Source organism: Girardinichthys multiradiatus, chromosome 15 (genome assembly GCF_021462225.1).
Source record: "Girardinichthys multiradiatus isolate DD_20200921_A chromosome 15, DD_fGirMul_XY1, whole genome shotgun sequence".
Taxonomy (NCBI): Eukaryota; Metazoa; Chordata; class Actinopteri; order Cyprinodontiformes; family Goodeidae; genus Girardinichthys; species Girardinichthys multiradiatus.
This window is the reverse complement of record NC_061808.1, coordinates 15,305,902-15,333,239: the sequence shown is the minus strand read 5'-3', so window position 1 is coordinate 15,333,239 and position 27,338 is coordinate 15,305,902. Positions and strand designations below refer to the sequence as shown.

Here is a 27,338-nt window from a genome sequence, read left to right as displayed (position 1 = left end):
TACACAATTAGCATCCTTTTAAGATCTACTTCTAAGGTTTAGCGGTAGCCATGAAGTCTAAAAACTAAGAAACGAGACATGGAACAAAAAGGAAGACGGTAAAAGGGAGATGCAACGTTTCACTTGAATTAGGAGTGCATGACATTAGGACAACAATAAACTCAAACTGATCAATAAACAATAAATATAACTGTTGAATATTGCATGATTGATTGTGATTAAGCCACATTTTCCCAACTTTTCTATTTCCTTTCTATCATAATGTCCCAACAACTCTGTTTGGGGTTTAGCACCTTGGTCACTAAGATCTATACCAGATGTGTCCATAAAAGTCTGTTAGTCAGTTCAGCTGGCCAAATATGTAATGGGCAAGAAAAGTTCAAATGAATAGGAAATGTAATATTGTAGCCTGGCAACTTTTGAATCTAGTTCTTTGCGATTGGAATGTTGCACACATTAAAATTGTGATGCAAATATTTTCTGCACTTCTAATTAGAATTATCATTACTTCTCTATTGCATATTGCTGATGAATTTTCCTGATGTTTTGGACCCACACAAACATACATATATGCATTTCTTCACTTTTACGGCACTGCATGAAAAGCCACCCTCTCACCTGTTGTGCTGTTTGATTATCGCAGTGACTTGGTCTGACTGCGAGCCTAGATCCCTGGAATATCGCACCAGGTCATTCAGCTGGCTTTTTAACTTCTCTGCCATCGGCTCAGCGCTCTGCAAGCCCTCCAGGATTTCCTTAATGACACAAAACAGAAAGAGGGAATCTTAGTTTGTGTGTGCATGTTAAGGAGAGACGGATCTAACTGACACTCTTCAGTCAGTGCATTCCTATTCACACCCTGTCTCAGCTCTTTTCACTCCTCTCGCATTCACATACTCAGACGCTCCAACACATACTCACAGTGTTGCTTCTTCAATACCATTTCTGTTCTTCGAGGAGTGTGACAGGAAGGAGCTGTGAATAACGTTCTCCCGCTCTCCTCAGCGCCCCTTACATTCTGCTCTAACAGAGTCATGAAATCCTTTCCCATGAAATATGTACAAGCTCTGACTCTCACTCATTTCTCTCCCTCTCTGACGTATTAAACAACCCTCCCTCCCTCCTCCTATGGACTCGTTGTGCTCTTCTCCTCCTCTCCCTCCTCCTATATGCTTCTACTACTTTCTCTCTCCTCTCGCCCTCCTCCTACTCATTCGACTTATTCCCTCTCACACATTTTTCCTCCCTCTCTCCCGGTGGAATTCAGCAGTCAGCCCTCACAGACACAGAGTCGGTTCAAACGCATGCAAACAAGCGCGCAACAAAAACACGGCCGGACACAGGAAACAAGCTAATGGAAGGAGGAGAACGAAGAGGAGGAGGGGGACCAAAACTCCTCCTCTGTTGTTTGACAGCCCCACAAATTGAGGAGAACGGGAGAAAGGCACAGCCAGTGAAGCCTGGGGAGGAGTTGTGAGGTTGAGCGTACTGCCATGGCCTTGACAATGAGGAGCAATTGTCAAACTGTAAACATCCCGTTGAGGTTGATGACAGAGCAGCAGGGGAGGCGAGGAGCAGGACGATCAAGGCATAATCTCGGCAACCAAAAAAGAAATAACTGCTCCTTTTATTTCAAGCAAGATGAGTTCAGATTGAGGGAAAACAAAATAACAATAAGGGAGTGCTTGGAAAGGAGAGATAGTGGAAAATAATGGCAAAAAACAAAACAAACAAAAACAGGCAGAGATGGAGGGGACAGAAGCAGAGGACTGGGGAAACTGATGAGATTGTAGCTGTCATTATGTCCTCCCAGTAAAGCTGATTTACCAACTAATCTGTTTTTGGGATTTAGTAATAGAATGGATAATTACTTGTGAGTGAATGCAGAGGATTTCTGCAGATTTTGTGTACATGTGTGCATGTCTTTTAAACAATGCTAATTACTTTTCTGACTGCATACAAACATTTCCACATTACAGTGAGTTTTTTTCTAAATAACTATTGTTTAGAGATAAATGAGGAATTTATGTTGCCATGAAGACTATTTCAATTTATATTACCTTAGCCAGCTTCCATCCCTCAACTGCCTCTTCGCCACTACTCCGTCCCTCAGCTTTAACCAGCTCCTGGCTCCACCACCTCAGACGTCCATCAAACTCCTTCAGCCTCTCCTCCAGACAGGCAGTCAGATGGTCGTACTCTTCTTCCGAAGCTTCGGCAGCAGCCAGGGCCCCCTCCAGGCTGTCTCTGGCCCTCAAAGCCGCCCCCTCCCACTGCTCCAGGGCATGTGACAGAGCCCCAAGCTGTCGGTCCATGGCCTCGCAGCCGCCCGCCGCAGTATGCTCCGCTGTGGACGCTGCGCTACGTCGGACCCGGCTAAGGCGCTCTCGGCCCTCCAGGAGTCGACACTTCACACGCTCCTGGAGAGAGGGAAAGGAAAGTTGCTACGGAAACTGTGGCTAAGGAAACTGCACTCACAGGATGCCTGGTCTGTGTTTAAAGCGGTAGCGCTCCTCTCTTCTGTCTCCAGCTCCATCTATTTTTATCTTAACATGGCAGTCTTTGATTCCCCCTGCTCATCATCAGTGTTGATGTAGTTTCTTTTGTTATCTCTGGGCTATTAACCATTTTTCTCTCCAACCTCATCTGCTTCAATGTGAAAAGAAAACACTTAAGGGTGATGAGGCACTAAAAGGTGGTTAAAAAACGAGCATCTAATCAGTGTGAGAACACACAGTTATCGGCTTTAACTTTGTATGTACAAGACCTCCAGTCTCCTCCAGAATGCTTTACTCAGTACCTCAGTAAAGACACATTTATAATCTGATAATTAGGACCCATGTGAAATTTAAATGCAAATCAATGTCTCCCTACATATTTTCTCACCACTGAAGCAGATAATTATTTAACAGACAGGAGAATAAGTGTTGATTTTTATTCTTACACAATAATTATCAGTTGTACCAGAGATGCAAAAAAGACTGAGATATATGTCATTGATATGTAAAACAAGCAGAAAACCAGTTCTCATTTTCTACCTAAATTCATTTCCTTCATAGAGAAAATTTGATAAAATGCATTCATTATAACCTTTGACATTATTTATGTTTTCTGAATTTTATATTTGAATGATTTTAGACCTATTAATCCAAATTGCTAAAAGCTTAGTCAGGTTGTGTATTTATTGGAGAGATTTTCTTTGTTTAACATGTGGCTTTTAAACTAAATAGAACAATCTGTGTTCCTACTGGATGTTTTGGTGCCAATGACTGCTAATCAGAATTATATTTTGTAAATACAGTACAATTGCAATTTAATTTGTTTAGATTTTTTCATTCCCTTGTGTTGACATTGCTTCAGATTTTTAAATTTTACCGTTTTCCACTAGATTAAAACATTTTTTCAATTGCTCCAAATTTACTAATATCATCCATTGGACAATGAGCAACATTGATCAGAATCAGTGTTGCTGCTAATATTTAACACTCACAGGGTCAGATGATAGCCCATCGTTGAAATTCCAGTTTGCATAAATGTGATGAAAAAAATCAAATCAAATATTTGGTATCTTTGGTATTTGGGGTTAAAATGTCCATTAATATTTGTGATTTATATTGAGAGCTGAAGTAAACAATGACATACATATAAAAATAAAATGTTTGGCAAGCATTTTACAAAGATGTTTGCACCAAAAATAAATATTGATCTGAATCAATGTTGCTACCAATTTCTAACGTTCCCAGGCCCAGAAATACTCCCCGATTCTTGATTTCAGTTATTAACTACATTCCCAAAATACATCAAGTTTAACACCTCCCAATGGGTGCAAATTACAACAAACATCACTCACGCATTGCATCTGCAGCACCTAACTTGAAGATAAAGAGTCAACTATTTAATTAAATACTGATTAATGAATGCAGAAAAACAGCTAAAAGGTTGCTGATCATACGTGTTAACAAAAAAAAATCCATAAAATGTAAGAGCAAACAAATATTCTCCTTGTTTAATAGGAATCCGTTAAAAATATTTCTGTAAATCTTTCAAAATCCTTGTCATTATCATTATCAAAATTCAATCCTTATCATTAAGTGTGCATTATCTAAATGCTGCTGCTGATTACATATGACACAAATGCTTCAGAAATACCTTAATTGGTAATGTGACATCACACATGGTTTATTTAAGTTCTCTGGCCCTGCTGAAGAAAGGCATTCCCCACAGCATGATGCTGTCAGCACCATATTTCACTGTAGCGATGGTGTGCTCATGGTGATGTGTAGTCCATTTTTCCACCACATGCAGCATTTTGTACGTTTAGCCACAAATTTTAAATTTGGTCTCATGTGACCTCATTTTAATTACATTAGACTTTGATTGATGTGGTGCTCTTGTGTAGCAGAGATGCTCAATGGATACAATCAGTTTAACGATGCCATTAAGAACTGATCTCTGCTACAACAGTGTCCTTTTTCAAAAGCCAGTTGAAAGCCAGTTGCTTTCTTCCAAGACTTAGTTGGGCCTTGGGTAAAAACTTGCTTTAATGATCTATACCTTAATTTAATGTTGTTAGTTTAATTTCTTGAAAGCACATTGACTTTATACTTGCTGTATGAAATTGGCTATTCAAGTAAATTTGACTTGAATTAGATCACATATATTTGACGGGAGACACTAATCAGAATGAACGTTTTGAATTTTTGCCACAAAACAATAAAGTTTTTGACTCTAGAAGCAAAATTAACTCATTTGTGGTTGTGTGTCAATCAGCCACGGATCGAAATTGGCCAATTTCATCTTATTCAGCATTGAAAGGTGAACAGCAAGTCAAATAATACATGATATTAATTAAAAATATCTGATATTTTTATTCTTCATCAAATGCACCAAAACAAACAATAAAAAAAACTCAGAATTTCTTGGTCTATAAGTGTATCAAAAACCAGCATTTGCTTTGAATTTAGTAAAAACCAAATAAAAGGCTAGGAAAAAATTTTCCTTTATTTTTTTCTGGATTCAAACTACTATCCCTATCAAGGAACCTTGAATTTACACATTGAATTTCAGCAAAGTTTACACAAATAAATGTATATGTGTTATGGTCCTTAAAAAGAAATTGGAATCAACAGGTAAGTCCTGAAATAAAATAAAAGCCTGATCGGTGCATCTCTACTCACATGTCCAGCCACTTGGACCACACGCCACAACCTTTCTTAATTGATCCACATACTGGCATAACATCAACTGACAGAACCTTATTTAAAGAACCTTATTTTCCAAAAATTGGTTGCTTGGCATTGTAGAAAATTAGCAATCAACTCTGTTTAAAAACAATTTATTTTTGCCAAAGAATAAAACAATATAAACCAATAGTTGTAGAAGCATTGAAAAAAACTTTTCATCACTTTTCTTACTTTTACTTCTGACAGTTTTTTTCGGATGGAAGTGGAGTGTCCTGATGTTTCAGACCAATGCTGTAGCTCCTCCCCTGCAGACATCAGCCAATCAGTGAGCTCACGAATAGCCTCCAGATAGTCCTGGTGCTCCAACACCACTGCCTGGGCCAGATGAACTCTCTCCTACAAAACGCACACAAAGTTTAAAGTTTCTCACAACATTTTCACAGAATACAACAAGAACATGTACAAGAGGTTGTATTTACCTCAACCAAAGCTGTGAGGTGATCAAACTGCACCTGTAGCTGAGTGCGAGCACCATGGTTGAAGCTGGCATCATCAGTCTTCTTGAACAGTTCTCTGGCTTTTTCTTCCAGGCTTGAAAGCGCCATCTGGTGGTCTTCCAGGTCAGTCATTAGGGCTCTGAGTCTCTCTAACTGGGAGGCCTTCTCTCTGGGTCCTGGCTGTGGTGGGAGTGGGGCGCACACCTCCCTCTTGACAGCCTCCATCCAACTTTGCAGCTGAGCAGCACTCTTGAGGTATCCCCCCCACTGAGACACAGTCCACTCTAATCGACTAGAAAGAAAAGAGCAGACTGTTTTATCTTTGAACTGAATATTTAAATTAACACAAATCCAAGTGTCCAACCTGAAGGCAAAGAAAAACTCTGAAAAACACATTTTGTTTTTTGACTAAAAAACATTATCTGAAGGGTCTAAGATCCATTAAAGATCATGTATAATCTTTGTAAATCTTAAGTCTATATTTCTAAATTCTCAGTACTGCTGGCCAAGCGTCTTTATCCTCTTTTATTGGAGGGTTCAAACCCACAGACATAGATACACACCCATAAAATTCCTTGCCATCTGTCTCCACCACGTGCACAAACACCAATATCCACACATAAACACCTCTCATTCACCTGCTACCCCTCGCCTCCTGTTCCTGCTTTCCCCTTAAAACACAAACACTCCCCCTTGTGTGACCCACTGTTTGCCATCCCCCATTTAGCCACTAATGACATCAATTTTTTCCCTAACAGGAACTATAATTGCTCAATTAAACACACACACAAACCAGTCCATGAGCATGCTTAGGTGCGTGCACACATGAAGAGGGCAAACTAAGACATATCAATCAGATTTAGAAAACAAGACGTATATTTCTCATTATGTATTTACCATAATGGTAATTAATAGCAATGACATATAATCCATCATGATGAAAACAACAAGCTCCCAACTGTGAGGACTTCCTGGCACACAGATAAATAGTTTCTAAAATGGCCATAAGGCAAATCTTTTAATGGCAAATGAAAAAAACAAAGATGAAAAGATAAAAAATGGCTGAAGCAACAATACAAGTGACAAGGCACAGCATTTTGTAGTTCTATTTTATTGGGATTTTATGGGATAAACCCAAACAACATAGAGAACAATTGTGAAGTAGAAGTAAAATGACACAAGCTTTACCATTTTTAAAGGTTCCTGTGTCCAGGTTCTCTGACCCTGCTGAAGAAAGGCATTCCCACAGCATGATGCTGTCAGCACCATATTTCACTGTAGCGATGGTGTGCTCATGGTGATGTGTAGTGCATTTTTCCACCATATGCAGCATTTTGTACCTTTAGCCACTAATTTTTTATTTGTTCTCATCTGACCAGAGCACCATCTTCAACATGATTGCTGTGGCCTCTAAAAAGCTTTAGGCAAACTGCAAACAGGACTTCTTATGGCCTTGTTTAAACAATGGTTGTCTTCTTGCCACTCTTTTTAGTAGGCTCAGATTTGTAGAGTGCAAGATAATAGTTGTCCTGTTGACAACTTACCTGAGCTGTGAATCTCCACAGCTCCCCCAGAGTTACTATGGATCATTTTGTTGCTTCTCTGATTACAGCTCTCTTCACCCAGGTTGTCAGTTTAGGTCAATGGCAATATTATGGTTGGTTTGCAGATGACTGGTGGTTGCTGGTTGCACTGGATTTCATTATTGGATATTACAATAAAGGGGTGTGAAAGTGCACTACTCTCTGTTGGTCTGGTATATGAAATCCAAATGAAATACATTGAAGTTTGTGGTTGTAATGTTACAAAATGTCAAAAGGTTACATGGGTACGAATAGTTTTGCAAGGCAGGGTATGTGCATGCAGCATATTGCGGTACCTGTGGCAGCTCATTGCGGTAACCAGCAGCGTGGCCCATGCATCCTCCACTTCCTGCAGCTGAGAGTGGACCACTTCCTGTCCACTAACTCCATAGCTACGGAGGGCGAGCTCAGCCTTACCCATCACCATGTTCAGCTTTACCTCCCCTTCTCCCTTCAAAAGCAGGATATCCTGTGCAAACATAGGAAAGTGTTTATAAAATGGATTTAGACAAATGAATTAGGCATTAAGAAAATAATTTAGCTTTTCTAAAACAGCCCCCTCTTGAGCAAAGGTTATTGTAATATTTTTTAAGTATAGCATTCTTGACACCCTGTGTCTCACCTGCACAGTCTCCAGTCGCTGCTCTAATTGCTCTTTGGTTCCAATTGTGCTGTCTACAGTACCCAGTTTCTCTTGGATCTCCTCCAGCCAGGCCCAAACTCCCTGGAGGGTGTCTCCAAAGGCCTGGCTCTCCTGGCATCCCCGTAGACTCTCCCTGGCTGCTTTCAGGAGGGCTTGATACTCCATCTGGAGCTGGCCCGCCACTCTGACCTCTCCTCCCGAACCCCGGCCGGATTCAGAGAGAGCCTGGGCCTCCTGACAGACTCGCTCAATAGACTCCCTGGATAAAAAGAAAGAAAAAAAATATTACTGACAGCTGATCTTCCAGCATGTACAACATATGGCCTCCGGCACCCCTTCCACAAACCTTTGTGCTATCAGATCTTTATTTAAGTTCTCAATTCTCTGCAGCTCTTCTGTTGGATCTGAGGCTCCTCTTTGGCTTTCTGTCACAATGCCAGGCTCACTCTTAAGGCCTAAATCCATCTTCTTCAGCCAATCTCTTGTATTCTCCACACAATCATCAAAACTAACACAGAGGAGGGGAAAAAAGGCATTAATAAAGATTTTCCATTAATGTGACATCAGAAGTCTTATGGCTTACTTTTTCAAAAGGCCAATGCTCTCTTGCAAGTCTTGCTGGCTCTGAGAGCAGCTGTCCTGGTACCTCTTCCACTCTTCCTGACAGGAGGAAAGACTTTCTTGTACCTGTGCTGCTCCGACTTTGGTCAGGTGGAGCTGGAGCTTCCCAGCTTCTTTTTGAATCTGAGAGAGACGCTCGTCGCCCTCTGACATCTGCTCAAGTGAGATCTGCGGTGGGAGAGAGTAGCGTGTTGCTTTGAAACTGAAAAGTTACTGTTAATTATAAGAAATAAAGAGTCTGTAACTATAGTTAAGAATCATTCTTCATAATTAATGCATCAGTTGCATTCCAAGTCTCATAAATATACTCTGTGTTTATTCTTCTAGCAAACTTACTTACATTTTGCTGTATTTTCATGGAAGCATACATTGCTTTACAAAAGTAGTCACATCCCTTGAATCTCCTTCACATTTTGTCATGTTACAACCACAAATTTCATTTTATTTATTGATTTTATGTGATAGACCAACTAAAAGTTGTACGTTATTGTGAAGTGGAAGGAAAATGAAACCTGAATTTTAAATTTTTTTCAACTAAAAATCTGACAAAGAAATATTTATATTTTTGTGGCACCCTACATGCTAAAACCTCTGAATAAATCCCTGGTCAGCCAAGTGCCTACAGAAGTCACTTAATTAAATAGAGCATGCAATTTAATCCCAGTATAAATGCAGCAGCTCTGTGAAGAACACAAAGCATCATGAAGGCCAAGGAATGCACAAGACTCACAGGGTTCAATCAATCATCTGAAAATTTACAGATTTCACAATTTTGGACCTACCAAGACATGGCCATCCAGCTAAACTGACAGGTCAAACAAATTAATCAAAGAAGCAGCTAGACACTTATGGTAACTCTAGAGGAGCTGTAGAGATCCACAGCTCAGGTAAGAGGATCTGTTTCAATAAATATAACTCTGAAAAGTGTAAAATATCTTTATAATGAGCCTCCTTTATTCTCAGATCCCTAAATAAAATCCATTAGCTCAGGTAGAATAATCTGTCAGCACAACCTTAATAAATCTGGCCATTATGAAAGAGTGTCTCCACTATAGACAGCTATTGTGGAAAGAAAGTAAAATGAAGTCCTACCTGCAGTTTGCTACAAGTTATGTAGAGGACATTGTGTGTGGCAAATGAACCTTTTGACAAATATGCAAGAAGCTACGGTTGGCGGAAAACATATCACCCTGAACCCATGGTGGTGGCAGCTTCATGCTGTAGGGATGCTTTTCTTTAGAAGGGTCTGGGAAGGTTGTGAGAGTAGATGGGAAGATGGATGGAGAAAATAAATGGCGATCCTTTGAAACTGCCAATTGGAATCTGCAAAAGGACTGACTGAGACTAGGGAGGAGGTTCCCCTTCCAGCAGAGCAACAATACTATGCATCCAGACATACAATGTAATGGACAAAGCAGCAGCAGCCAAGTCAAAGTCCAGACCTATTTCCAATTGAGAATCTGAGGCTAGCAGCTGTTATTACAGCAAATTGTGGTTTTAAAAGTATAGAAGTAAAGGCTAAATATAAAATGCACACCACACTTTTCAGATTTGTATTTGTTAAAAAATGTGACAACCACCACGCATCCTTGTCCTTCCTCTTCACAGTTATCCTACATAGTGTTAGTTTAACGCATAAAATCTTAACAAAAATACATTGAAAGTTTGGGATTGTAATGTAACAAAATATTAAAAAGTTGCTGTGATTTGAATATATTTTCAATGCACTGTACATTAGATTATGTTTAATATGTCTGATAATTATTATGCTTATTACATTAAAATGCAAACTTTCTTTTGAAACTAAAAGATATTTTTCTATTCATAAAAGTTATTTAGCCAGCAGCCAGCAATAGCTGACAGAAAACCATAACATCTGACAAATTTGTTTACTGCAATGACATAAGTGTAAGGAGAGAAAAAAAAGCTTTAACAAATGAGATTCAACAGTACCTTCAGTCTTTGTAACTTGGCTGCAAGGAGGACAACATCTCCTGATTGATTAAAACAGTCTTTCAGCTCCAACTTCAGTTCTGTAAGCCAGGACCTAAAGTCCTGGACGAGCTCTGTTTTGAGGAGAAGAAAGAGCAGATAAACAAAAACCCAAAAAATAAATAACGTGTTGGGACGTTAAGGAGGCGGTAAAACAATTAAAGTGCAGAGAAGATTGAAAAGTCAAAGAAGGAGAAAAGCAAGGAGAGGTAATGTGCTACAGCAGATGGGAAGTGTGGGCGTGTCCAAAGTATGGAGTGCCGGGCTGCCTTGGCAACAAGCCCGAAATGGCTCCCTTGAGAGCGGATGTGACGAAGGCGACATCTCTCTCCAAGGCACAGGTGTGTGTCGAAGCGAAGAGAGTGCATCAGTGTACCTGATAATGTGTGTGGATGGAGTGTGGGTTGTTGTGGGAGGATTGAGTGTGCTCTGGGGAAAAATGAGGGAAAGCAAATCTGTTGCACAGCTAATATGAATGAATTACACTGCTTTGAGTAATGTGCGGTGTTCAATTGGCTGATTATAAGATTTTAAGCACTATTATGAGTCTAATTTCTCTTCTTTTGGGAATAAGTTAAGCTGACTGCTTCTTTTACAGAAACCATTGGGTTTTTATTATAAAGAAAATACCCCTTTTTAACCTAAACCGATCTGTCATGTGTCTTACCGTTAAAGTGAAGCTGTAATCCATCCTGCAGGCTGCTCCTGGTTTTGGCACAGCGTTGGGCAACAACCTCTGTTCGCTTGGCAATGGAGGTGAGATCAGAGGACAGGACTGAAAGCTCCTGAGATGGATGTGATCTGCTCAGGGAAGTCAGTGCATCTTGAGCCGAGTCCATGTCTGCCCTCTGTTGCTGCACAACACTCTGCAGGCCCTTTAATGGAAAACAGAGAAGAATCAAGAGTTATTGCTGATGCCTCATCTACGTAGCCTTTTGCTTAGGTATTGACGGGACTAACATCTTTAGGACAAAAGGAATTACAATTTGAGTTATATAAGGATTTTAAAGAAACAGGTAAGCAGTCAGCTAAAAACACTCTGACTATTTAAAGTTAAAGTTAGTAACAGTGTTAATATTGCCTGATGAGGCAGTGGGAAAGTAAGTGGGCAAGGCATTTAAACTCTATGTATGCAAGTAAAGCTGGGTTAATGAGACTAGTTTAAATCACTAAAGTCGTCAGTATGACTAGAAAAATGTGCAGTTTAAGTTAAGTCCATTTTTCATGTCCCGCTAAGAATGTTGCATCCTGCCATACTTATCGATTTTAGTTTGAAAACTAGCCTGCACACATTAGCTATGTAGGCGGCCTCTGCTTACAGCTAGTATAACAACATTAAGTCATAAAAAACTGCCTGTAAAAGGGACACAGCAAATAGATGAAAGAGGGTGCTTGGGGCAGAGAAGATCAAAATGTGCAATATGCAAAATTAGCTCTGAACTGACCATCTCTGAAACACAGTGGTGGAAGCATTATGCTGTGGTGATGCTTTTCTGACATGGGCACAGGGGGGCTAGTGAGAGTTGATAGGAAGATAAATACGGGGCAATCCTGAAAGAAAACCTGCTAGAGGCTTCAGAATATTTGATTGGCCAACACAAAGTAGTGCATAGTTATAAAGTGGAAGGATACATTTTTTTTTATTCATTAATAAAGGTCTAAACAGTTTGGTGCACATTTTAATGCTGCATTCTTTATTCTGATAGAGAAAAAATAACATCCAAAACAAACAAATGTCTTCTAAAGTCACCTTATTAGTAAATGAGTAATATAAGTTTTGGCCTATATGTAACAAAATTTGCGCATAAAACTAATAATCCACTTCACCCTGAACCCACCATCCCCACTATGAAACTTGGTGGTGCTAGCATCATGTTGTGGAGATGCTTAATTTCAGTGGGAGAGAGAGGCTGGGCAGAGTTGATGGGAAGACAGATGGAGGCTAAACACAGGAAAATCCTAGAAGAAAACCTGTTAGAGGCTGCAAAAAACCTCAGATGGGAGCGGAGGTTTATCCTTAAGCAGGACAATGATCCTAAACCTACAACCTATCCAAATGATGGACGCTAAAACCCTTCTAGATATCTTGGAAACATCTTAAACCATGTTTCTAAAAGTCAAAGCTGTATTAGTAGCTAGAGGTAAAGTGTACTTAATATTGGATCATATTGTTATAAGATAGCATTCTCAAGTTTGCACATGCCCAAAACTGAACTGAGCAAAATAAATGATGAAGCAATACCTTCACGGTACAAATATCTTCGAGGGAACCAGCTTCAGTGAGGTCTGACAAGGATCCTTCCACTGCCTCCAGCCGCTCGGTCATCTGGGACATCAAGTCATCAAGTCGCTGCTTCTGGAAGTCGAAGTAGGTCAGAGTGTTTTTGGCCTGGTTGTAAGTCTCCTGCACGTGGAACATTTTTTTCCTCAGATCCGACTCCAGAACCTGGTTAGGTAAAATCAGTTGCACCATTTTAAAACAAAAGGCAAGCTTAGACTACTTAAAGCAGTGCATAATGTTGTGCAAGGAGTAAAATATGCTTAATAGAAACTATGTTGTGTTCAATGTTGATTTTGTTTCACTGTTAAAAAAATAGACACAGCATACCTAAAATAACTAAACAAAATACAAATATATACATTTATTTATTACGTTACAAGAAGCAGAAGTTGAGGTGAACTGATCAGTCCATACACAAAATCATTGAAACCTTTTGACTTTATATTTATTGCTAAATCTTCAAACAACTTTGTTCTTGGAATATTTACAAAAATTAAAATGCTCTTAATAAAGTAACAATAAATGTCATTTATTCTTATCTTAGAACAATGCATGTGTTATTACAGGAACAATTTAAAGCTGCATTACACCACTATTATATCTGGACCAGTTCCTGGTATCAAGGTATCTCACACTTTAAAAAATACATAGTTTCAAAATTGCTAAAAGTTTCTATCATAACATTCCTACACTTTCAAAGTCATTTTAATGAGATCCCAGAGAAAGCGCCATTTTGGCACAAGATTTCTTAGAGTGTATGGAGCCTAGAGGAATGCAGACCTGCTCCTGTCCCACTTGTGGCTGCGCATTGCCGGTCAGCTAGCTGAAAGAAGACTTCTACACTTTTCCTTCAATTACAGTGAAGACAAAAATGAGCAAAATCTATTGGGTGCCTATTCTATATTTTTGCTTAAGTCTATCAAAATCAAAATAACCATAAACTCCTGCAACAAAAATTTTATTTTGTAGCAGGAGTAATAATAGTTACTTTTTTGTCTCACATAGAGAGAATAATGATCATGTTGTACTTAATTGTCTTGAATTTTTGTTATCGTAATACCATGGTAAATTAACTCAAAGTCATCATGACATGAAATCCCACACTACATATGTCCATGAAGAACATTTAGAATTACTGAGAACAAACCAGCTCGAATATTAACAAACATATAGGATTTGCATTGTAGATCAACATAGACTATCCTCTTTTTCATCAGTTTTACAGAAATTTTTAAGAATATTGTCAAACTGAATGCAATTTATTACGCGCATCTGTACAAAAACTTTGAATTAATTGAGCTTTGCAGGTTTTTTGCTTAATATTCCAGAAATAACTGAATACAGGATGCCTATTAGGTAGGATCATCATTTCCCATAATATTCACCTGCATTTGTATTGGCGTCTCCTGCAGTTTGGCTCGTTCCTTTAGTTTTGCCAATCTCTCCTGCAGGATATCCAACTTCTGCTCCTTCTGTTCTACCTCAGCCTTTGGTTCAAAGTGTGAGAAATTTAAATTAAACACACTATCACTTCCCTGAACACTTCCTCTATGTCATCACTATCCAGCATGCTCTAACCTGAAAGTTGTTAAGACAGGCATCTGCCGACCCCTTGTCACTGAGTTTGGCGAGGGTGTCAGTGAGATGGGTGATGGACCCAGCCATCCACTGGTTAATGTCCTGCTCCATGGTCTTTAAGTCATCCCAAAGTTTCACACAGTAGCCGAGCCTCTCTGTATTTGTCAGAATTTTCTCCGAGATCTGAAAGGAAAGACAAGCAGTTTGTCTGAGTGCAGAGCAGAATACATCTCAATCAAGAGCAGAGGAAGGGTCTCCCTCCTTTGTTTTTAAGCCGCCTCTGTCTCTCCTTAACAAGGGATGGTGGGCTTTTCAGGGAGGTGGAGAAAAAATGAGGCATAATTAGTTTGACAGATGTGGGAGTGAGATGCGAGGGAGTGACGGAAAGGAAGATAACCTGTCTAGACATGTTTGTTGTTCTGTCTCATTTGTGATAGTTGAGGAGATAAATAAGTCCTAACAAAGGAGAAAATACTGCATAAGAATAAAACACAAATCCTTGTCATAAACACCACTAAATTACCCTGGTTTGTGGCAGAGCTGGATTGTAGATAACATAATTAATAATTTGAAAACAACAAGATGTATTTTAAATTTTTAAATGTTCTCTTGTTCATCATTATATTCCCGTTCATGATCTGGTTGTTTCTGGAAATTGTGTGGATTCCAATTTGTTGATTTCTGTGCTCTTCTTAAACATCAATAATGCCACCAAAACATATTCTGACTGCAGCTGAAATTATCTATATAGAAGATGAGAGTTCCTGATTCTCTGATACAGTTATTTTACTGAAGAATGGGCAGAGCACAGGATGCGGTGTCAAGGCACAACTCACCAACAGCCACTGGTCCCTGAGAGCCTCCATTTCATTCAGGACAGAAAACATATCCGAGTTTGGAACCTTCTCCAGTTCTCTCTGCAGTTCCTCGACTGTGGAGATGAGCTGGTCCATGTCATCTTGTTTTTCTCTCAGATCGGCTTGGACATTTTCATGCTGTATAGGCAGATACCAGAGCACAGATAATGATACCAAGCTGCCACTAGAGGGAGAGATATGAAACAAACTGGAGGGTTAAAGCCATTTGCATACAGAGCATTTCATGAAGTGCTCATAACCCTAACCATAAAATAGTCGGCAGCCAGACCAATACTCAATTTATGTAAGAAAGTAGCAAACTTTTTGACACATAAAAATAACAGATACGTATTTTAAGGCTACAACAGCACAACAAATGATTAATGACACTTTAAAAGAGATGCACAAAACCTAAAATATACTCTTACACAAATACAGTGGACAAAGTGTGTGTATTGTCCTGTTATTTTAATTTCAAAATAAAAGTATGTTTCAGTCAATTTTTTTAAGTGCTGGATGAGATCCTCACAGCCCCTCAGATTCGTATAAGATCATCGGGTTGCAAGGTGCCAAATAAAATCTGTTTGTCCACAATATTGTGCAGAAATGCACACACCAAAATATGTCTTGAGAGGCCACAGGAGAGTTCCTCAAGCTGATCAAGGCAGACACAACTCCCCTTGTTTAAAGATTTATTAGAGTGTAAAAAAGTATTCCTGGGCAAATTTGACTCTTTTGAATATTTGGCCCTCCGGGTAAAGAGCCCGGTCCGAACCATGTTCTTGAATATTTACAGGCCTCCTAAGTCCAAAACAAACTTTTTCAGTGCTTTTAATGAGCTTTTATTTGTGATATGTGTTGTGGATTTAATTATTGTGGGAGACTTCAACATTCACATGGACAATCCTGAAGACAGAAGTACAATAGATCTATGTGACACTCTTAGAAATGTTGGTTTGACTCAACATGTTAAACAGCAAACGCACAAACAGGGACATATTTTGGACTTGATCATCACTAAGGGTCTAAACATTTCCAAGGTGTCTGTAACTGATGTTGCCCTATCTGACCACTTTTCTGTTATTTTTGAAAGCATCATCTGCAATGACTCAGTTTGCCAAAGAGAAATGATAAGAAAACGCATTTTTAAGGACGGTGCTGCTGAAACCTTTAACCAGATTTACTCTTCTACCTCCACTTTGCCCCGTAACACTGTAGATGAGCTGGTAGACAACTTTCATTCTAAAATCTCGGACGTCATTGATTCAGTTACACCAATTAAAGTGAAAGTCGTTTCTGGGAAGAAAATGTCTCCATGGAGAAGTGCTCCACCAGTCAGAAGTGAAAAAAAGGAGTGTCGAAAAGCTGAACGCAGGTAGCGAAAGACTGGACTCCAGGTTCACTATATGATCTATAAAGAGAGACTATACAGATATAACCTACAACTGAAAAATGCAAGGGAATCTTTCTTTTCTGAGATCATCAGCAAAATCATTAACAATGCTCGTGCATTATTTGCCACGGTCGACAGGTTAACAAACCCTCCTGTAACTGTAGCATCTGAACTCCACTCTACCAGGACCTGCAATGAATTTGCTAAATTCTTTACTGAAAAAACCCAAAAGATCAAAGAGGCACTCAACACATCAACTCCAGTACCAATGTTGTCTCCAACTAGAACTGATTTTGACAAAATTTCCCAATTTCACCAAATAAACTACAAAATCTTAGAAGAAATCGTACAGCAACTAAGCTCTTCTTCCTGCTCTCTCGATGTTTTACCCACAGCTTTCCTTAAGAAAGCTTTGCCTGTAATAACATCTGATTTAACACAAATAATAAACACGTCCCTTTTGTCAGGTGTTTTCCCCCAGGCCCTGAAAACAGCAATTATCAAACCTTTATTGAAAAAGAGCAACTTGGACAAGCTGCTACTACAGAACTACAGGCCATCAGTAAGATTATTGAAAAAGCTGTGTTTCAGCAGTTAAACAACTTCCTAACAACGACCAACTGCTTCGATGTCTTCCAGTCAGGCTTCCTGCTCACCACAGTACAGAGACTGCTCTTGTCAAGGTGTTCAATGACATCCGTATAAATGCAGACTGTGGAAAAACCACAGTGCTGGTATTATTGGACCTTAGTGCAGCATTTGACAATGTTGATCACTCCATTTTATTAGAGCGCCTGGAAAACTGGGTCAGCCTTTCTGGTACAGCAGTCAACTGTTTTAAATCCTACTTGAAGGACAGGGACTTTTTTGTGTCAGTAGGTAACTTTACATCAGAGACCACAAAAATCACATGTGGCGTTCCCCAAGGGTCCATCTTAGGGCCCCTTCTATTCAATATCTACATGCTCCCCCTAACTCAGATTTGAATAAACAACAAAGTAAGTTATCATAACTATGCAAACGACACACAGCTATACGTTACGATGTCACCAGGTGATGAACCCATTCAAGCGCTGGGTAAATGCTTAGAAGAAATCAATGCATGGATGGACCAAAATTTTCTTCAGCTGAATCAAAAACAATCTGAAGTAATAATCTTTGGACCAAAGGAAGAGCGTTTAAAGGTTAGCACACAGCTTCAGTTAATACAGCTAGAAACCACCAGTCAGGCTGGAAACCTGGTTGTTGTGATGGACTCAGACCTGAACCTTCAGAGGCACATAAAGGTAGTAACTAGGTCGGCCTTCTATCACCTAAAGAACATCTCCAGTATTAAAGGACTAATGTCTCAGTAGGACCTTGAAAAACTAATTCATGCGTTTAGTAGAATTGATCACTGCAACATTGTCTTCACAGGTCTGCCTAAAAAGTCGATCAGACAGCTGCAGTTGATCCAGAACGCTCCTGCCCGCGTCCTCACTAGAACTAAGAAAGTGGAGCACATCACCCTGGTTCTAAAGTCCCTACACTGGCTCCCTGTAGTTCAGAGAATAGAGTTTAAAATACTTCTATTAGTCTATAAATCACTGAATGTCTTAGCACCAAAATACATTACAGACTTGTTGTCAGTGTGTCAACCACCCAGACCTCTTAGGTCATCTGGCTCAAATCTACTCTGCGTAACCAGAACCAGAACCAAACATGGAGAAGCAGCTTTTAGTTCTTATGCTCCACTAATCTGGAATAAACTGCTAGAAAATTGTAAAAGCACCGAAACCCTAAGTTGCTTTAAATCAAGATTAAAAACTTATTTGTTTACAGTGGCCTTTGACTGTGCCATTTAGGCATGATTAGTTGCGTTTTCAGTCCAATGTTTCTTTCATTTTCTTGTCCATCATTCTATTCTCTTTATTTTATTTTATTATTTTTAAATTACCTCTGTTGTTTGATTTTATCATTTGATTTGTTTTTCTGTGTCTGTATCTGTGTTTATTTTCTTTGTAATTGTATGTACAGCGCTTTGAGTGTCTCGTTGCTGAAAAGCGCTATATAAATAAACTTACCTTACGTTACCTTTAATAAGCCCTGTTCAAATGGGTGCATCCCAGATCTCCCACTGAAATATCCCATGTCAGGGTGAAAAGTGCATAATTTTGGCATAACTGTTTGAAATGCTTCAGAAGACGACATCGACTTAGTATTCAGTAATTACTCTCCACACAAGCATCTGTTGGATCCAGAAATCCCTTGCTTCCTCTGCTCAATAATGCACAGGATCCATAGCCTTGGACAGTTTTACATGCTCACCATGATATTGTGATATTCTGTTCTGTATAAACTGTCAGCAATTAATCACAAACTCTCTCCAGGTTCACACAGTAACATGTGTTTTAAATACAACAGCCACCCTACTAATAAATCCTGAGCTCAGTCACAGCGGTCTAAAAGTATGTCCTGTTTCAGAAGCTAAGAGCTACCCTCTCTCCTTTCTATTAACGAGGGAAGCGTACAATTTCCCATATTTTATTTAAGTTACTCCAACGACTTAAATTGACATAACCTACGGCATGTTTACACAGTCAGCTTCTGTAATCTTCATAGTATATTATAAAAAAAAAAAAAACATAAATCAAATATGAGTCACAGTAAATACGAGGCTCGTCTTAGACCACGCACACACCCATTTATACCTAAGGGCAATTTAGAGAGACCAATTAACCTAACAGTCATGTTTTTGGACTGCGGGAGGGAGCTGGAGTACCCGGAGAGAACCCACACCTGCACGGGGAGAACATGCAAACTCCATGCAGAAAGACCCCTGAAGTCAAACCAAGGACCTTCTTGCTGCAAGGCAACGGTGCTACCACCAACGCCACCGTACAGCATCACAAACATTGTTATCTCTAAAAATAACCAAATTTATTGACCTGTGTGAAAATACTTCTGGCATCCTGAGCATTATGGTTGTGGTTAGGCAGATTGTTAGCAACAGCCTGAGCATTTTCCACAACTGTGTTGATGTTTGTCTTCAGATGGAGGAACAAGCGCAGAAGGTCGACCACAACTCCGCTCTGCTCCTGCCTGCAAGAGAGCAGAGAGCATAAATTTAGGTAGCACTGATTGACAAAAGCTAAAAAAAATACTTCTTTCAACTTAAATGAACAGTTGAATCATCACTTTTTTGAAGGTTTACCTATTTGTTATCAATGTTTTTAGATTTTCCCAGGTTGCCTTCACCAGTGCCACCTCTCTGAGAGCTTCAGTTGCCAGCTCACTGTCTCGCTGGGCCAGCTGGTTCCCCTTCTCCTCTAACCATTGCTGGGAGTGCTGCAGGGACTGCAATTCATCCTCCAGCTGGACAAAGAAACGCAGCCTGGGAGAAATAGATCCAGAACAAAAACAATGGGGATTACCTGATTTTAGCATTATACATCTCATTGCTCTAAGACATCACATTGAAATGAATTTGTCCATCTGGCTGGAGTCTGGCTTCAGTAAATTGGCTTTATGCGCTTGAGAGGTTTGTGATTATTTAGAGTTATACAATTAAAGGGTTCCAGGATGTATTTTACAGTGTAGAATTGTGCAAAAGTCTTAAGTCACCTCTCTTCTCCAATTTAATTTTTCTAATAATGAGTCAGACATTTTGATAAGGATTAGATCAGTACTTATCCAGGTTAATGGTCTTTGGAGTTCTTTGGCTCCATTAAAATAACCGTACCTGTTTTGAAAGGCCTGTACAGAGCACTCTTTGGCCTCCTCTCGTCTTGCATCATCTTCTATTTTATTCAGGTTCATCATCACTTCTTCTTTTCTCTCTCTAAAGGAGCACCACAATGCCCCTAAAGCATCTGCTTCACTTTGCCTCCATCCAACAGCCCTCTGTACCTCCTCCAGAGCCATCGTGAGGTCAACTGCCAGTCCTCTGCAGGATGTTCTACCCTGAGGATCACTGATGTTTTTGGATCTGGTCGATTCTGAAACACATAGGTGCAGGTGTGCCTTGCTTAGCATCCCATCCAACCCAACTGCCTCTGCCTCAAGTCGGGCAATGTCTTTAGCAACATCCACAATCCCACGGTGCAGAGCTTCAGCCTTAGAGTGGTCCCAGCTCCCCCTCCCCTCTACTGCCTCGTTAAGGTGGCACAAAGCCTTAGATGCTGCCTCACGTTTTACAAGGAAAGTCTTTAATTTGGTCAAGCACTCTTTACTGACAAGCAAAAGACGCTGGGACTCATTAAAGAGTTGCAAACAGTCCTCTGTCCAGGCCTGGAGCTGCTGTTCAGCCTCTGGGGTGGAGCGGTGGAGCAGAGAGGACTCTTTTTGAATCAGGGTTTCAGTGAGCAATGCGTTTTTCTGCAGCTCTGCCTCATGCTCCTGTGGCAATAAGAAAAAAGTAGAAATATTTATGCAAACCTGTTAATTATTTAAAAAAACTGTTTACAGTAAATGTTCTAATAAAATTACATGTGATTTGAAAATGGAAATTATTTATTACCTTTACTTTAGTGATTGCAGCCTCAAGATCAGAAATATGAACAGAGGGAGAACTTCTCAGGTCAGACAGGAAGTTTTCACTCCTTTGTGCCACAGTCAGAAGAGCCTGATCAAACTGCTCCAACTGATACAAGTGCATCTCCAACAACTTACTCCTAAAGAAGAATTAGATGGCAGGGGATGGGATGTATGGATTATTTTGACAGCATACACACAAAAGAAAAAATCACGAAAGACTCAAATTTCAAGATCTTCAATCCATAAATGACCTAAAATATAAATGAGTCAAAATTACCTGTGTGATATACTCATAGTCACAGAGGTGCATCTCTCCTGAAGCTGTGTAAGGTCATCGTTGAGCTCCTGGATTCGAGCTTCATTTGCTGTGGGGTACAGACACAGCTGGAGATGTTCAAGACCCTGGAGGAGTGCCTCATAAGACGTTGTCTCCTGTTGCATCTCCTTAAAAGGTGGAATTCACAAAGGGCCAAAAATGTTATAAAAGAGTACAGGCATACAGTACCTTGCAAAACTATTCATACCCCTAAAACCTTTTCACATTTTGCTATGTTATAACACAAACCCGTACTCTAATGGGATTTTATATAATAGACCAATACAAAGTAGTTCAAATGATAAAAAGTCTGAAAAATGTGGCATTTGCATTCATTGCCCCCGAGGTAATACTTTGCATAATCACTCTTTGTTGCAATTATAGCTGCAAGTGTATTCAGTTATGTCTCTAACAGTTTTGCAGATCTGGAGACTGAAATCTTTGGACCATTCTTCCTTGCCAAATAGCTCCAACTCTCAGAGTGGATGGAGAGTTTCTGTGAACAGCATTTTTAAGACTTACCTCTGATTCTTATTATGATTTAAGTCATGAATATCCTTTGTTCTACACTTTTCCACTCTAGCTTCAGTCGTCAGTTTAGATTACTGTCCAGTTTTTTGCTGGAAGGTGAAACTCTTCCCCAGCCTTAAGTCTTTTGCAGCTTCAACAGTTCTATTTATCTTCCCATAAACTGACAAGCTTCTCAGTCCCTGTTGAAAAATGTCCCACATAAAATTCACAACAACTATGATTCACTCTGGGGCTGGTTTTCTGCCATTGTTAGTTTTCCATCATGTGTACCAAAACGTTAGAGTTGGTTTCACCAAACCAGAGCATCTTCTTCAACACCAATTGAACTTTATTTATTTGAAGAGCATTTTACATGCCCAAAGTGACCAAAGTGTTTACAGGTCCATAAATATTAAATAAGCAATGAAATACATCCTGTATAGTAAAAGTAATAGAATAAGAGCAGTTAAAACAATAAAAAGATTAGAAAAAACTCTTAAGAAAACCAGCCTGGTACTTCTGCACGACTGGAATTAAAAGCCAAGTTATAAAGACGAGTCTTTAAAATAGATCTGAAATCAATTCAAAGTATTGGCCATTCTTACAATTCTTCCACGTTTGATGTGTCCATTACATGAGCATGTGGCAAAATGCATTAGAGGGATCTCGTGGCTTTTTTTGAGCAGCTTTGCCCTCCGGCTGAGATTAAATAACACACAGGTGGACTCAATTTACCAATCAGAGTCTTTTTGATTGTTAATTGACTGCGATATAGTTAGGGTTTCATATTTCATATTTTTATTTATAAAACAAAAACCATACAATCTTTTACTTTTCACAATTATATGCTACTTTACAAAATATGAACAATTCAGAGGGGCAAGAATACATTTGATGCACTACAAAATCACGAAAATGACTTTACCTGCACATTTTGGAGTTCATTCCTAAGCTTTACTTTATCTGCAGAGAGTAATTCGATTTCTGGGCAGCACACGGATTCACATCTGTCCAGCCAGCTCTTCACGGATGCATTCTCTTTTTCACATCTGCAGATACAAATTTATTTTACATTATTTTCCTTATAAAGATTTCTTTAACCGCAAAACACCAAACAGCCTTTCAAGTCAGTATAAACCCACACTGCAATACTGCTTGTCTGTTCTTTTCAACATGAATCTGCATCTGTGACAATGGGACAGCCATATCCCACCAGAGCACCTAGAGCTGAAAGTAATCGCCATATATCTATGTCTACAGGGGAGAGAATGACTGAGTGCAGAGAAACAGACAAATATGCATTAAATAAAGGTTAGCAACAGGGATATTTATTTACCGACAAGTCAGTTAAGTAACCATTAGGCTGTATCTTTACTTTCTCTTCAGATAAACAGTCACTCTGGTGCAAATCTATTCAGTGTCAAACAAGTGACAAGAAAAAGAATATAATTAGAAGAGAAAAGCAAAGGCTGACAGGGAGGCAGACAGACAGAAAGAGTCAAAGGCAAGATCTCGCTCTGCTACTTCACACTAAAATGAGAGAATTTTTCAGAGAATAACTGAGGAAATTGACAGGGAGACGAGAATTCAGCAGAAAACACACATGCATAATAACAAGAGGAAATTGCAGTATTTATACAAACAGTATAAAATGTGTGTGAGCTGCAGCTAGAAGATGACAGGGAAACACTCAGGAAATTAAAGATGAAAACAAAAGCAACTGCGTTTCTTTTAAAGGTTTTTTGAGCATTGTTTTTAGAATTGACAGAAACCGATTAGTAATCTGAATAAAAGCCACTCAATGTGACTGAAGAGAAACATTTACCTACAGTACAAAAGAAAATAATTATAATGACTATAAAATTATTTACAGCCTGATTTAGAGGTGAAATGTATCCATACCTTTGCCACAGAGCTAGAAGGCTCTCCAATGTGGATTGCTTTCCTGCAGCCTCTCCAATTAACTGCCTCTGTTGCTTCTGGAGGTCAGCCACCTCCTCCTCCAGTTGGCTGCCATCTCCAAGCCTCTTTGTGGCCGAACACAGTGTCATCAGCCTGGGTTTCAGCTGCTCAACATCCTGACACACCTCCTGAAATAAATAAAAACATACTTGTAATAATCTCCGAGGTGGGTGACAAGTAAACCTTAAATGCACAAAAATTACTAAATACTGGGATAGAAAACAAAAAGGTAATTTCATTTTGGAGGTATTAGTTGTGTTTTCTTCTCACCATGTGATTGTGGAGGATCTTGTAGGTCTCAGATGATGATGTACAAGTGATTGGACAGTCCAGTTTTTCTTTGAGATCTCCCATTGTTTTCTTTACCTGGATGAATATGTCAGGTGATATTATAGCTACACTATAACAATTATAAACACCTTTTCATGTTTTGTATTGTTGTTCACCTGTTCGAGGTTATCTTTGCATCTCTGCCTGTAGGAGGCACTCTGGTTAAGCTGTATGCCAAGCTGCTCTATCCTTTCCATCAGCTCGTCGCAGTGTTGCCTCGTCTGGAGTAGTTGGACACGGATATGTCTGGCTTCTCCAGGGGTCAGGAACCTGGACAGGGTCTCAATGTCGACCTCCATCTGGGCTAGAGCTGCCCTTCTTTCCTCCAAACCTTCACCTATCATCTAAAGAGACATGAAACAGCAAAACTACTTATTATGAGGAACACATACTATTTGAAACAGGCAGATTAAACTTCATGTTCCTCAGACAAGTCTGTGGATTTCATTAAATCTTAGAACATAATTTTGTTTGTAAACTCATGAGTTTGTCATGAGATTGAAAGAACTGAGATTATATTTATAAACCCATTTTCTAAATCTCCGTATGTGCTAACCCATTTCCTTTTCTACGTGTGATGTATAAATTTCATACAAATACAATTTGCTATCATGACCACATGCATACTGTTCACCAGAAAAAGCTAGAACTAAGTGGATCCTTTGGCCTTCTGCAATAAGTTTAGATGCTTTTTGATGCATTTGCTGAAAGATGATATATACAACTTACTGCAGCCCACAGCTAGAGTGATAAATTCCCCATCCTACATTCAGTTCTGGTCAGAACTTATACACACACTCATCATCAACGTCAATGTTAGATTTTATGATTTACTTGTATTTTTCCAGAGGTAATTGTAGAATGAACAACTTCAATGTCTTGTGAAAGCAAAACTTGGGTGAGGAAATTAGAAATTATAGTAAGTATAGTAGATTTTCTAATACACACAAATTCAAAATTATACTTATAGACTCAAATATATACATATCCATCCAATATTTAGATAAACATACCTCAGCAGGTTTTGCCATTAATTGGGTTTTGGCAAAACTGTGACTGGAAGTTTGATCACTCTTCATGACTGAATTGGGAAAATTCATTTAAATTGGTTGGTTTCCTGTCACAGATGCAGAATTTCAGCATAACTCATAAACATTTCTATTGGAATGAGGATTTTCCATCCTCTATTTGTAAACAAGCCTTGTTGTGTTTTTGAAATAATTTGTCCTGTTGTCCCAGTGTCCCAGTTTCAATCATCTGACCCAAACTGTCACCTACAATCAAAGGAAATTAGTCAAGATGTTTCGGAACAACTCAAAAACCATTAAGGCTCGAGTCTGTCATATACTGGAGAAGGCTGGAACATCAGGGTTACCATCTGAACTAAAGGCAGTTTAACATCAATATGGACTGAGGGAGGGTGCAAAGTCTTCAACTTTACCTAAAATGAATAACTAGAATGCTGAAAATTGGACACGATTGGGTGTTCCAGTAGAACAATGATTCCAAACATGCATAAAAACTGGTCCTGGAAAGGATAAAGCAGGTTTAGATTAAGCCTAAAAATGGCTGTACCCAATCCTCAACCTCAACCCTGCTGAAAAATTAAGGACTAGGCTTAAAAGCCAGGTCCATCCCAGGAAACCAACCAATCTCAATGACTGACATTGGTTGAATGACCATTTCTGATAAGAGAAGTGGTCAAATATTCAATTATGTTTTGAATTTAGTTTATTGATAAACAGCTCTCACGCAACTCTATACAGAAGAAGCAGGTATAGAAAATGGATGGATGGATATAGTGCCAAGGTCAATTCTATCCAATCATGTAGAGATATTCAAAGTCATTACATACATTCCAGTTCGATACTGGTTATGAGACAATGCAGTCTGGTTTAGAATGCTAACTGCTAAAACGTTTTCCATTTAAGGAAACCCAGTGGATTGCATTGAGTCTCTCAGTTTCTAGAAATCATTCCTCCGGAACAAGCTGGTAGCAACTGTGGACAGTTGATTGCATCAAATCGTTACTCAGAAAGAACTATAGAAGAAGCTTGTTTTTCACTAAAACAGGCATGTGGTTTATGTCTAACTTGCTAAAAGACATTTATTCAAATATAAGTGGGACTCTGCATATATTTGAGCCAGTGACCATGTAATAGAAAATCAACAACAATTCCTGTTTGTTGTACCTTAATTCCTTCCTGAACAAGAACAGTTAAAATGCATTATTAAAACCCAAAACTTAATACATTCATGATGACGATGGCTGCATATAAACTTCTGGTTGGCAATGTAACAGGGTAAAAGAAACAAACAAAAGAGAGAGAGGAAATGCATACCTCCACGGTGTTTATGTGAGCATCTAAAGGATCTGAGGAGGATGTTGAGCTGACTGCGTCCAGCACCTTCTTTTTCTCGTCAATCCACTGAGAGAGGGCCTCTAATTCTCTGCTGAAGCTCTCCCATTGCAGATACATCTTCTCAAGAAGGACAAAACTGTAAAACAAAACATTTGAGTCATTAAAAGAACTGTTAACAAACACAAAAATTCATAAGTTTGAATGGCAGGACAGCAGACTCAAATCAAACACCTTTACTCAGTGATCTACTCAAATCAATGATTCATGGGACTTATGTTGGCCTAATTGTGTGTATACCCACTGGATCTTTGTTGTTCCTATTTCTATGAACACATCATGCCGAATAAAAAATAAACCACACAGAGACTCTAAAAAAGAGGCATAGACAGAGGCTTGAGGACACATTGGGTACATACTTCTCTTTGAGGTGTTTCTGAAGCTGTGTGACCATTTCTCTGGAGGACTGGGCCTGCTGTAGAAGATGACCCTGATTCTTTGGCCCGAGCTGAATATCTTCTGCCTTCTCCAACAGGATATCCGCTCGTACAGAATATTCCTCAAAATCTATGAAAAGCTCCTGGAAACAAAAATAACAGAAATGATGATGGTCACCAAAGGTTTTTGCAAAAAAACAATTTTTGGATGTCTATGGCTCGGATCTCCTCCGTATCTGTCCTGGGTGTCGGGCCTCTTCTTGACACTCAGACTACAATT

The 27,338-nt window shown here is 39.3% G+C and overlaps 1 protein-coding gene across 1 annotated transcript in view; it reads right to left on the bottom strand.

Moving 5' to 3' along the window:
• The window catches only part of LOC124881940 (nesprin-1-like), a 113,575-nt gene extending 90,914 nt beyond the window's left edge, over positions 1 to 22,661 (bottom strand). The window contains exons 1-20 of the mRNA XM_047387931.1: positions 22,575 to 22,661; positions 21,421 to 21,587; positions 21,127 to 21,280; positions 20,350 to 21,005; positions 19,822 to 20,001; positions 19,556 to 19,709; positions 15,215 to 15,373; positions 14,379 to 14,561; positions 14,186 to 14,287; positions 12,762 to 12,965; positions 11,187 to 11,394; positions 10,481 to 10,593; positions 8,490 to 8,695; positions 8,253 to 8,414; positions 7,886 to 8,165; positions 7,560 to 7,732; positions 5,663 to 5,972; positions 5,415 to 5,579; positions 2,061 to 2,420; positions 619 to 755 (exon numbers count right to left, since the gene is read on the bottom strand). Coding sequence (XP_047243887.1) covers positions 619 to 755; positions 2,061 to 2,420; positions 5,415 to 5,579; positions 5,663 to 5,972; positions 7,560 to 7,732; positions 7,886 to 8,165; positions 8,253 to 8,414; positions 8,490 to 8,695; positions 10,481 to 10,593; positions 11,187 to 11,394; positions 12,762 to 12,965; positions 14,186 to 14,287; positions 14,379 to 14,561; positions 15,215 to 15,373; positions 19,556 to 19,709; positions 19,822 to 20,001; positions 20,350 to 21,005; positions 21,127 to 21,280; positions 21,421 to 21,587; positions 22,575 to 22,625 — 4,124 coding nt within the window. The 5' untranslated portion in view covers positions 22,626 to 22,661. The remainder of the gene's footprint in view (positions 1 to 618; positions 756 to 2,060; positions 2,421 to 5,414; positions 5,580 to 5,662; positions 5,973 to 7,559; positions 7,733 to 7,885; positions 8,166 to 8,252; positions 8,415 to 8,489; positions 8,696 to 10,480; positions 10,594 to 11,186; positions 11,395 to 12,761; positions 12,966 to 14,185; positions 14,288 to 14,378; positions 14,562 to 15,214; positions 15,374 to 19,555; positions 19,710 to 19,821; positions 20,002 to 20,349; positions 21,006 to 21,126; positions 21,281 to 21,420; positions 21,588 to 22,574) is intronic.
• Positions 22,662 to 27,338: the final 4,677 nt, after the last annotated feature.